Raw genomic sequence first — 12725 nt, forward strand, 5'->3', positions numbered from 1 at the left:
AGTAATACTATTATTAATACTACTCTTAAGTATAATAGCTTTAAATAGCATTTCAGTTTTTTGGCTCACAGGTAGTGATCAAAGTGGGCTGGAATGATTAGATCTGATAAATAGTTTAATATATTGTAATACAGAGATTTCTTTTGTTAGAGCTTCCAGCTAAAAGCATGCAGATACTTCTTCAACAAGTCCGAATCTAAAGTCACCCCACAGTCCTTCATTATATGTTCACGTGTAGTAAAAAAAGGAAAGAAAAAAAGTTTAAAAGACATGTATTAGTGAATTTTGTAAAAACAAAAACAAAAAAAAATGTATAAAAACAACAAAATTAAAGTAATGCTTTAAGTTTTCAGAAGCTGCACGTAATAGCATTTACCACTCAGTTTTTCCATACCATTGTAAAAAAGGAAGGGGAGCTCAAAAGCAGTCAGGGTTATGAGATGGACAGACACTTCAGGTTTGAAAACAAGGATGTAGGTGCTGCTATTGTCACCGGGGCTATTCTCCCTGATAGCCAGCCTCTGAGGAGAGCAAGTGAACAATTATCATAAGCCCTGAGGGGCCCTTAAATTCCAAAACAAAAGCTGGTCCTGTGAAGAATGGTTACTCACAGGGATGTGGGCCTTGCCCTCAACTAAGTTAATTGCAAGGCTTCTTCCTCCTCTTTCAAAAAGAGGGAAGCTTTTGTTTCTCTCTCCATCTGAGGACTTTATAGTGATGATCACCTTCCCTCCCAGGTCCTGCCCCGCTGGGTTGCCATACAAATCCTGGAATCAACCATGGAAATTCACTCACTATGACTGCAAAGTTTATTTATGAAAAGTTTAGGCTGCTTCTGCTATTTTACAATAAATAAATAAATAGCTTACCATTATCCTCAGTGTCATATTCTCAACCAAGGTTCGGCTGGCAATGTCCTCGCTGTAGGAAACAACTGGGGTTGTAGTCTGAGAGACAGGTCCCAGTTTAACAGGCTGATTGGCCACCACATCTATACGAATCTAAAAGATGGGAAGCAGCACTGAGGTCAGTCAATTCTGTCAGTGAGTAACGCAACAGCTCTACAGCCCTGCAACAGCTCAATGACCAACTACTCTCCAGTAAAATACAGTGGTATGCAAAAGATTGTGCACCCTGATAATTGTCATGATTTTTTCTTTACAAATCATTGGTTGTTTGGATCAGCAATTTCATTTAAATATATCATATAGCAGACGAACACAATGATATTTGAGAAGTGAAATGAAGTTTATAGGATTTACAAAAAGTGTGCAATAGTTACTTAAACAAAATTGGGTAGGTGCGTAAATTTGGGCACCATTGTCTTTTAATTGATTTGAATACCTTTAGGACTAATTATTGGAACATAAAATTTGTTTGGTAAGCTTACTGACCCCTGACCCTACATACACAGGTGAATCTAATCATGAAAAGGTGTTATTTAAGGTGACCAATTGCAAGTTTTTCCCCTCTTTGCATCCTCTCTGAAGAGGGGCAACATGGGAGCCTCAAAACAACTCTCAAATGACCTGAAAACAAAGATTGTTCAACATCATGGTTTAGGTTGAAGGATACAAAAAGCTATCTCAGAGATTTCAGCTGTCAGTTTCCACTGTGAGGAACATATTGAGGAAATGGAAGACCACAGGCTCAGTTCTAGTTAAGGCCCGAAGTGGCAGGTCAAGAAAAATCTTAGATAAGCAGAGGCGAAGGATGGGAACAGTCACAGTCAACCCACAGACCAGCTCCAAAGACCTGCAACATCATCTTGCTGCAGATGGTGTCACTGTGCAATGTTCAACTATTCAGCGCACTTTGCACAAGGAGATGTTGTATGGGAGAGTAATGCAGAAGAAGCCATTTCTGTGCACATGGCACAAACAGAGTTGCTTGAGGTATGCTAAAACACATTTGGACAAGCCAGCTTCATTTTGGAATAAGATGCTGTGGACTGATCAAACTATAATTGAGTTATTTGGGCATAACAAGGGGTGTTATGGATGGAGGAAAAAGAACACAGCATTCCAAGAAAAACACCTGCTACCTACAGTAAAGTATGGTGGTGGTTCCACCATGCTGTGGGGCTGTGTGGCCAGTGCAGGTACTGGGAAACTTGTTACAGTTGAGGGTCGCATGGTATCCAAGTCAATATTAGCAGATTCTTGAGAACAATGTTCAAGAATCAGTGACAAAGTTGAAGTTGCACCAGGGCTGGATATTTCAACAAGACAACGATCCAAAACACTGTTCAAAACCCACTAAGGCATTCATGCAGAGGAACAAGTACAACATTCTGGAATATGAACGTGTTAAAAATGTTTTGTGTTTTTTATTATATATTAAAACCAACCTGATTGCTGTAGAGAACGTCTTTTTTGTCAATACGAAGAGAAAACTGTATGGTGTGCCTTCTAGCTTCCTCTGGGATGTCTTTGTCTCTGCAAAGAAACGCGCGGTCCATTATTTTTTTCAGCTATTATCATCATCACCATTATTCTAACACAAACCTACACTCTGGAAAATCGTCTTACATGCTGTTTTATTGAGTCAGCTAAAATGACAGGACCCCTTGCATACTATAAATTTGAAACTACCTTATGCAAGTGATTAGCTTAGCATTGGTTAGCATAGCACAAAGACTAGAAACCATGAGAAACCATTAGTTTGACTTTACATATAAAACATTTTTACAGTACCAGCAGCTCTAAAACTCACTAGTTAACATGAATTTGTTGCCTATATTGGTACTAGGTCACTCTAGCCGTTTCCTCCGTTTTAAGGCTTTGTGGAAGCTAAGCTAAGCTAACTAGCTGCTTGAAGTAACTTAATAATATTAATATAAAAGCTATGCTTTAAAACATCTGTCACCAAGCCAAACAAAATAGAAACAGAAGTGAAAATTATCTTACCTGAAGTGAAAACAGTCATTCTTTTCATTTTTCATGGGTTTATTACACTTCAGCTCAATGGCCTACACAAGAAATATTGAAAAATAAATAAATATTATTTTAAGAGAAAAGTTTATGATAGGAAAAAAAAAGAACTCCTCTACTTGCATAAATCTACAATTCTCCTTTTTAGTTTTCCTGGTATTGGTCAATCTAATGAGTTGTGTCGAACAAATCTTTTTTATGTTAACAGAGAAACTAACAACTATGGTCAATCATTATCACTAATGTTAATACACTTGGCTTTTTCCAATTTAAAGACACTGTACAATCTTCAGTATCACTTATTAATAGATTTAAGTGAGTATATGTATATATGTGAAATTTTGACCTTCTGTGGATTCCAGACAATCCACACTTCAAACTTGTGCACCCAATTCTTGGGTTTTTAAGTCATTAAAGATGTATGCTGTATATTTAAACTGGAACAGTTTTTCCCCAACAAACACAACAATGTCAACGAAATGATTTGCATTGTCAAAGTCACCGTCTGAGAAAAAGTGTATAAAGTGTGTAGTGAGGGGTTTTACAGCCTTATTTAAAACACTATAATAATAGTAAAAAATAAAGTTGCTACTTCACAGATTTCACCTTGCGGGTTATTTTTAGAACAAAACTCCGCAATAAACAAGGGACCACTGTATATCAAGGAGAGTTTTAGTCACTCACTCTTTCTGGAGGCTTTTTCCCTGAAGATACCCCATCCCATATGAACATGGACACAGCAGCTGGGTTAAAAGTAGTAATTGGACTTCCCTCATCAGACACCACAGTCACTGAGAAAACTGAAGAGAAACAAAGACCTTCCCTTAGTTTGGCTGAACAGAGATTAAACCGATCAAAATACAAATAAATGAATTAATAAAACATTTTTTAAAGGAAGGAGAGAGAAAAACAAATGCAAACCTGGGAATTTGCTTCCAGCAAAAAACTTGACACTGGTGTCATACTCCACCGATAGGCTGACTGGTTTTTTGGGATCAGGGAGGACAGTGAGGCTCACTGATGGACCAGGGATGGGTTTTTTGTTGAAGGAGCCTTTAAACTGCAGCTGATAGCACCCCCTAGAGGAAGAACAGGCTATCAACACTTCCACTAGTGACTTTACAGTAGTGGAAACATCAAGACTGATGCTGTATTACGACAAATATAATTTTACTTACTTCGGCCCGCTCAAACCATTAACAATGAAAAAGGCTTTCCCTTCTGCGTTCACAGGTTGTGAAATAACATTGGTTTTCACCTGAAACAATAACAAGACCTCTCCTATTAGATCATTGTATAGATTCCATACAGCTGCTACAGCAGCCAGATGTTGCCAAACCAATAAACCTGACTAAGTGATCAGCAGCAAGTGTGACCACCCCTATAAAAGCTGGTCTAAGCTAAGCTGTTACTCTACAGCTACTGTACTTCATTTTTCACAGGACTACATGGTGCTTTCTTTGATTGTGTTGATTTTCAAGCTAACCGTCAGTCCTGGAGGTGAAGTCTTTAAGTCCACTACAACCCTCTGGTCTGGAGAAGGGTTTCCCCACTCATCACACAGCTGGACGACAAATGGTTTGGAGATGCCGTGATCATTTAACACCTGCAAAGGCTGGAAAAAAAAAAAAACAGAAAAGGATGAGCTATACCTTTAGTTTGTCTCCAAAAAGAAATTAAATTAAGAATCTTTTATTTTTTTACCTGCTCCGGTTCGCTGATGAGCTTAAGCTGAGCAGGGAGTCCTGCGGTCACTTTAATACTGACACGCTCCACAAAGTCAGAGTAGCTGACAGACAGTTCTCGGGGGCCGAGAGACCCTGATTGGAAACGAATTCCCGTCACCATGGCAGCACAGCTGCTGTCCTGGTACAATACAGAGCCGTGAGATTTATCAGCTTAGATCATCACAATCACCACATCTGGCCTGCTCATTATTAAATAAAGAAGTTACTGAATTTTCTCTTCATTATCTTCTTACTGTACTGTGTTAGACAAATACAAATACAGTTCACACATGAACCACATACAGTATTTACACGAGTGCCAGTTACTATTTTACCACTATAGTAAAATAGTAACTATAGTGGTAAAATGCAGGATAAATTGTGAGCACTTTAAGTACAAATTTTATAGCACACAGCTTGGTTCCTTCAAGAGTTCATTAACCTCTTCTAAAAGCAACATTATCTTTACATGTCCTGCTCTCCTTCAGCTGTAATCTGAATCAGCAGCTTTGTGGCACCATCTCTGAATTTATGAAGGTCAAAACCATCTCGGTCATATAAAATAACATCGACTTTGTTACCATTTTAGTGAACTTTGACCACAAAGACAAAAGCTTTTCGTGTCATCTACAGAGTGTAGAAAAATGTTTTGTCTCCTTGGTTGTAAGGGAGGGTTCATTATCTGTGGAATTCCAACAATATGACCTTGCTATTTTAACAAAAGCAGGCTTTTTTTTTGTTGGTAGGGAGGAGGATTCAGTAGATTTATAGTGGTCATAGGGCAGGTGAAAGGGCAAATGCACACATGTATACCCTTAGCTCACCAAAAACACATAATAAAGGGAGCTTTGTTTGCTCAGATAATATTAAGATTGCATTAGTGCATATTTGATTTGATTTAACTAATATTTGAGTCAACTTTTGTCTTAAATGCACATGGCTCTGGTCCCACCTGCCATTTAAATGTGATGGCTGATTTGTCCAGCCCCTCAGCTTCCACTTTTATGTGGTTCAAACAGGTGGGGGTAAGCGTCTTGGTTAAATTGTCAAACTGGTCCACAAGCTCCAAGCCTGTGCAAAGAAAGTTATTCTGAGTAATATAGCATGCAACTGTGAATTTTAAAAATGTGATTAATTGTAAATGATCAGATTTATACTCACTAATGTTTCCGGAGAGGATCTCACCAAGCTTCACTGTGGTTTGGGGTAAAGCTACTTTTAGACGCTCTGGTTCATCTGGACGAGGCCTACAAACAAAAGAGGGGACTTTATATCTTCACACATCAGTGTGCAGACCGTATCAAATGAAAACACTGAATCAAAGCTTTGATTATAGATTCATGGCTTACACGATAGTGAAGGAGACGGACACACTCTGGTCCTGATAGGAGACCTGGTAGAAGCGCTGCTCTCCCACCCGTTTAGGTACCTGTAAATCCGGCAGCTTCCCCTGGACCAGATCTTCCAGAAAGACATCTCCTGTCCAGTTAACCTTCACAGTGAAAAGTTAACATCAAGCTAAGAAGTGTTAAAACAGAATGGCTCATACAAGTCTTTTTTTTTTTAAATCCTAGAATTCTTTCGTAAGGGTAAAAAATAAAAATAAAATATATATAATTGTTTTTTCATTTACAAAATCTAACACCTACTTAAAAATCTATTACAAGAGTAAACCGCAATGTTTGCACATTACACACCTTGATCATGGAGGCTATTTCAGCAGTGAGCAGTACCTCCCTGCCAGCTTCATCATACAGCTTGTAGAATAAGTTGTCTAGCAGTCCGCCGGCTATCCATTCGATCTTTTCACTGTTCCTCAGCACCAGATTCTCATTGTCCTGACTGTACAGCTCCATCACAGAGACCCTTGTGCTGGGCAGCACCCTCAGCTCCTTCATGACCAGCGGTATGTTTTTGTAACTCTAGAATGAAAAGAGGAGAGAGACACTACAAACAAGCTACATACTTGGAAATTTTCTTCTGAGCAGAAGAATTCTTTTTTTTCTAACTCACAGGCATCACAAATTGAGCTTTGAGCTCTTGTTGCTCTCCTTTCATTATTTTCAGGTTAATGGGCTTTGTCACAAGCTGGCCAGCACCGGTGCTGCTGCAATCAGTGACCACCGGGGGGAAACCTTTAACCTGGAAATGTTTGAACAAAAACAAAAACAAAAAGATTCAGCCTGCGTAGTTTTTTGCCTTACAGACAGAAACAAGACACCACTGAAAATAAATAGACCAACATATATAAACAGCTCATTATGGTCTTTCAATAAATACAGTTTTCTATGTTTTCACAGAGGCACCTGTGACTTCCGAACAAATCCATGTTTGTACCTCGCAGCGGACGATCTGTTTGGGGTTAGCGGTGATATTTCCAGCCTCGTCGTGAACTTCGACATGAAACGTGACCTGGTCTCCGTTCTCCACATCGATTGACGTTTCCTCCGGTTTGACGTGGAGGGAATTTGGGATACCTGAAAAACAACACAAAATCAGGGAATCTTTAAGAAAAATAAGACAAAAATCTAATTTATCTTGTCTTAATGTTAGCAGCCAACAGATTATCATTTGAACCACAGCTAAATGACATCTGTTACCTTTACAGTGAAGCGACAAAGTCTCCTGGGGACACTTTTTTTTAATCCTAAATGGTTTTGATGGCAGACGTCTGATCAGAGGTTTAAAACTCAATCAGCGTATCTACTGCTAATGTACTGCTCTCAGAGCCACGAGCTGCACACCATCAAAGTTAGATCTTTTTACCTCCCAAGGAACTTCAGTTCACCTTTCAGCTGTTTACGTCAACAGTTGGTCTATGACTATGGACCAACTGTATGACGTCATTATTGGACTTGAGAAAAAAAAAAATCCTGAAGCTGTCTTTATTGCGCTTCAACAGAGCCAACATGAAGAAAGTTCTCCGTAAATACTGCCAACATCTCCTTCCCTACAAGAGGTGATCAAACACTGGATCATTGCTACACTCCATTCAACGACTGTTACAAACCCCTCCCCACCCAGCTTTTGGCAAGGCAGGCCATTGTTCCATACTGCTGCTGCCTGCATACAGACAAAGACTTACAATAGGAAAAAACAGTTTCCAGGGACATCTACAAATGGGACAGTGAGGCTGAGGCTAACATCACCGAGGATCTCTCCTGGACCCTTCACACAGACACTGCAATCAGGAAAGCTCGCCAGCGACTCTACTTTCTGAGGAAGCTGAGGAAGTTTGGCATGAATGCCAACATCACCTGAAATTTCTACAGAAGTGCGATCGAGAGCTTGCTGACGAGCTACATTACAGTTTGGTATGGAAGCTGCTCTGCGAGCAGCGGCAAATCACTACAGAGGGTGGTGAAAGCAGCAGAGCACATCATTGGCATGAGGCTTCCTGCCATTCAGGACATTTATCTTCAGCGGTGCAACCAGAAAGCACACAGCATCATCAAGGACCACAGCCACCCAGCACATCAGCTGTTCTCCTTGTTACCATCTGCCAGATGTTACAGGAGTCTGTCTGCTGGGAGCACAAGACTCAAAAACAGTTTTAACACACCACACTTCACAGGATGCACACAGAAGCTGTCCTACAGTTTCACAAGTACATACTACACTCTACACTGGTCACTCCATTTTTATAAGTATTTAAATAAAAATAAAAACCCTTACTCCGTGCAATACTGCACTAACTGCCACTCTAAAATCTTGTACTGCTGCTCACTCCTATCAATTTATCCCATGTGCAATATCCCATTTGCCCCCACCCCCCCACCCCTCAATACATGTCAATGGTCACATTTCTATTTAAGATTTCTTTATTTATATAAGTGTGTATATATATTTACAGCGGTCCCTTGTTTATTGCGGTAGTTACATTCTAAAAATAGCCCACGATAGTAAGCTACTTCGCAGATTTCACCTATTTTTTACAATTATTATTTATTATAGATGTTTTATGGCTGTAAAACCCCTCACTACACACTTTATACAGCTTCCTGCGACAGGCAGAAAAGAGTCACACTGCTAGCAATGGAAGATTTAGATAAATTTGACAAGCTGAATGCATTCTGTACTCTACAGGAGACACTGCACAAGATTGATTGACAATGGTCTACAGCCAATCAGAATGCAGAAAATAATTCGCTGTAAAAAACAAACAAACAAAAAAAACATGCAAAATTGCACACAAAAAAATCTGCGAAACAGCGAGACCACGTTATAGCGAGGTACCACATTTTGTATGTATGTATGTATGTAGTATGTATATATATATATATATATATATATATATATATATATATATATATATATATATATATATATATATATATATATATATATATATATATATATATATATATATAATATATATATATATATATATTTAGTCTGTTAATATTTGTAATATTTTTTACTGTACTATACTGCTGAGTGACTTGTCTTCTGCTCCTCAAACACATTTTATTGACATGTTGACCCTGTGCTAACTTGCATATGACAAACTGAAACTGAAACTAGAAAAAGTTGCATTGCCTGCAAAAATGCAGTGTGAATGCCTGGAATCTGCTGAAAACAGCAGAAGAAGTAAAACTATGTGCTGAAAGGAGGTGAAGAAACTGAAAATTCTGCCAAAAACAGGTGAAGAAGCAGAAATTTTTACTGAAAAGAAGTGAAAAACTGCAAATTCTGCTGAAAAGGGGTAAAGAAGCTGAAATTTCTCCAAAAAGTTGATTCTGTTCATCTGGACGCAAGTGACTTCTGAGACTGAAGAAGTCACTTGGATGAGTGACGAAACGTTTCTCCCACAAAACGCTGCGTCCAGATGAACAGAATCAACTTTTTGGAGATTCACTTTCCTGGATGACTGAGAATGCATGAAGCTGAAATTTGTACTGAAGAGAGGTGAAAAAGTTTGACTGTCTTCTGAGAATAAATGGTGCCATGAGCGGGGTTTGAACCCGGGCCTCCTGGTCTCAAGGCGGCTAGAAGAAGCTGTAATTTGTGTTAAAAAGAGTTTTAAAAAAAAGTTTAACCGTTAACTGAAAAAAATGTTGCCATAAGCAGGATTTGAACCCGGGCCTCCTGCTCTGAAAACAGCTGCTCATCTCACTGAGCTAAAACACAGCTCACCTCAGCAAGCAAAATCAGTGATCACACTGATAATGTGGTCCATTCATTTCAATGGGACCAAAAAATTGCATAAAACATTTAATATCTCAAAAAGTATAGAAGTTATGAGCACCAAAAGTCATAGTCAGCATTAGCAGAAATAGCAGAATAGTTTAAAATTTGAACGGTTAAAATCGCACAAAAACTGTGAAAGTAGTTCCACGACGAAGAAGCAAGGAGCAACTAGAATAAAGTATAAAGAATAAAGAGAAAGAGGAACTCAATAGTGTGAATGCCTGTGAGGCATTAAGACAACTAGGGCTGCACTGTGATGTGGTGGTTAGCACTACTGTCTCAGAGCAAGAATCCAACCATCTCCAGGTACTCTGGCTTTGTGCTTGCTTTCAGTGGTTATTCTAAATTGGCAGCAGGGATGAGTACGACTGTTGGAAGCATCAGATGCTTGACTTTAGTTAAATGCGTTACTTACACTTTTAAACTGTATTTATATTTAAAGTTTTATATATCTTTTTTCCTCATCCAAGCAATCACTTCTGATCAACAGAGTATACACTTGAAGCATACTTCAAATGCTGTCAACAAGATTGATTTTGAGCCAAAACCTTAGCAATGGATAAGTAAACTAGACATGAAAATAAATTATTTAAATATAATTATCAACGTTTAAGTGCCAAGGATGAATCCAGTTGTTTCATAAAGTGTCTCAAAAGAAGATGATGCTCAACCAAAACTGATCTTCGAATCTCTACGTCGTTGTTGTTTGCACAGTCTCATCAAGATTGGTCCACTCGTCCAGGAGCAGATAGGAAACATAAATCTTCTATATGCTACGGTTATTATAGTGTGATTTAAGCATTTAACAATCAAGATTTCTGAAAGGACATAATGCACATGAGAAACCAGTACACAAACTGTTCAAAAATCATAAATAAATGAGGGGTTACCAGGAAGAAGACTGATCTTGATGGACTTAGTGTGTTGTTTCAGGCCAGGCAGGGTCACTTCCAGGTCATAGCTCTGAAAATGCAAACAAAGCACATAAAAATAAATCACCAAATCAGCTAATAATTTTTTGACTATTGACTTTCAAGTAGTTGTTACACCTCTTGATAAAACTATGACTGTACTATTAGTAGTTTATTTATTTTAAGCAGTTTTAAATGTGACGGGCACATTTATGTGTTCGTAGCGTAGAAATCATTAGTTCTAACCTTGGATTGCTGGTAATTCAGGACTTTTCCTCTCGCTTTGACATTTTTGATGGTGAATGTGGTTCCACTGCTGGAGAATGTCCCATAACTCAGATCCAGAGCACTAAAAAATAAATAAATAAAAATAAATAAATAACAATGGCCGTGTTACAACACTGTTAAATGTGACATAATAAAGGCACAAAGGCTTTCATACATATTTTTTTTCTCAAGCATTTAAAAATTCAGTAGCATTAATGAGACTCACCAGCATTTGAGCTCAGGTGTGAGTTTAGAAGTGAGGGTCGTTGAGTGGCCATAACCATCTTTTATCTGCAGAGGAATGTCAAACGGCACGCCCACTCGCAGCGTGGGGCTCATTGCACTGATATCAAAGCTTGCTGCATCGCCCTCTGACAATAGAACAAAGGAGTGTGTCTGTTTGGTCAGAATGGTGGGAATAATGATCACTAGCTAAACACACAGCATTATTTCTCCTCACCTTTAATGGTAAACTTCAGTGTGAACGCTGGAAGCGCTCTACCGCCAAAGCTGACAGTGTTTGTTTCATGGACCACTGTGTTCAAATTCAGTGTGTACTTTCCCAGCTCAGTCAGGTTCTCTGTCAACAACGGCTCAAATATGATCTTTCAGCAGACAAACGTCAGGGCAACCAAGAAGAAGGATAAGAAAATTTAAAGAAACTCACCCATTTTTTTGAACCAGAAACCATTATTTCCTAAATGTGGGGCAACATAAGCAGCAAGCTCTTTGTCTGACTTTTGACCTACAAATGAAAAAGGTAAAATAATAAGAATAATTTAATTCTATAACAGGTGGAGCAAACACAGAGAGAAACCGAAAAGTTAGAATTATGACTTTTTACACTTTATGACACATTTAATTTGAAGATTTTTTGGTAGTTTTGGCAACATGTGGGGCTGAAAATTAAAGATTGAAGACACTTTACTGTCATTATTTAGTTTATTGTACAATAAATTGTACAGTATTGTAAGATGGTGAGATCTAAATCTGTAACTGCAAATGTATTGGTGTTAATGAGGTTGGAGAAGTCACTTGAATGTGTGAGGAAATGTTTCTTCCACTGAAAATACGTCCAGATTAACAGAATCAACTTTGTACCAGTAAAGAACATAGTTTTAAATAGCTCAATATAGTTTTATTACCACTTTGACTTTTAGAAGTCAGCTGTGACATGCATTTGACCTCTGACCTCTGACACATCTTTAAAATCTTTAGTATTTTGACAATACACACCACACTTGTTAGAATCATAGTTTCTAAGTTATGAGGCTTTTTTTGGTCAATTTTTGACAAATAAATCATTAAGTTTAAGACCTAATGTAAATAAATTGTTAACATGACCACTCTCTACATCCCTACAAAGTTGAATCTGATTTCATTCCAAACTTTTTGGACTATCTCGTTTACAGACAAAATGACACCCATGCAAACGCTACCAAAAACATGACCATCTGTGAAGCAACTAGTACCGTATTTTTCGGACCATAAGGCGCACCAGATTATAAGGCGCATTGAGCAAAACAAAACAGTCAGATATGTCAAACTTTACTCAGTTCATTCTTCTTGCTTCCTCCACTTCCGTACCATTTATAAGTGTCAGGGATAGACATTTGTTCTATCACAAGTAAGAGAAATAAGACACTGCAGACCGACTCAGAGAGTTTTAAAAACGTGCGCACGGGTGAATGTCTCTG

General features: G+C 38.4%; 1 protein-coding gene across 3 annotated transcripts in view; it reads right to left on the reverse strand.

The window, feature by feature from the left end:
* Positions 1–37: 37 nt before the first annotated feature.
* Positions 38–12725, reverse strand: part of LOC102305765 (structural maintenance of chromosomes flexible hinge domain-containing protein 1) — a 31294-nt gene continuing 18606 nt past the window's right edge. For 2 of the 3 annotated variants that reach the window (XM_042220992.1, XM_014333634.2), the window contains exons 20-40: positions 11696–11773; positions 11489–11608; positions 11255–11399; positions 11008–11110; positions 10741–10813; positions 6998–7137; positions 6674–6802; positions 6358–6582; positions 6010–6152; positions 5822–5907; positions 5613–5731; positions 4638–4799; positions 4420–4548; positions 4112–4191; positions 3855–4012; positions 3618–3733; positions 2910–2971; positions 2351–2438; positions 870–1001; positions 612–767; positions 38–521 (exon numbers count right to left, since the gene is read on the reverse strand). In XM_042220992.1, the coding sequence (XP_042076926.1) occupies positions 342–521; positions 612–767; positions 870–1001; positions 2351–2438; positions 2910–2971; positions 3618–3733; positions 3855–4012; positions 4112–4191; positions 4420–4548; positions 4638–4799; positions 5613–5731; positions 5822–5907; positions 6010–6152; positions 6358–6582; positions 6674–6802; positions 6998–7137; positions 10741–10813; positions 11008–11110; positions 11255–11399; positions 11489–11608; positions 11696–11773 (2624 nt within the window). In that variant the 3' untranslated portion in view covers positions 38–341. The remainder of the gene's footprint in view (positions 522–611; positions 768–869; positions 1002–2350; positions 2439–2909; positions 2972–3617; positions 3734–3854; positions 4013–4111; positions 4192–4419; positions 4549–4637; positions 4800–5612; positions 5732–5821; positions 5908–6009; positions 6153–6357; positions 6583–6673; positions 6803–6997; positions 7138–10740; positions 10814–11007; positions 11111–11254; positions 11400–11488; positions 11609–11695; positions 11774–12725) is intronic. The other variant, XM_014333635.2, reaches the window with a different exon arrangement.

The sequence above is a fragment of the Haplochromis burtoni genome, unplaced genomic scaffold (genome assembly GCF_018398535.1).
Source record: "Haplochromis burtoni strain Fernald_Lab_line unplaced genomic scaffold, NCSU_Asbu1 Contig_58, whole genome shotgun sequence".
NCBI lineage: Eukaryota > Metazoa > Chordata > Actinopteri > Cichliformes > Cichlidae > Haplochromis > Haplochromis burtoni.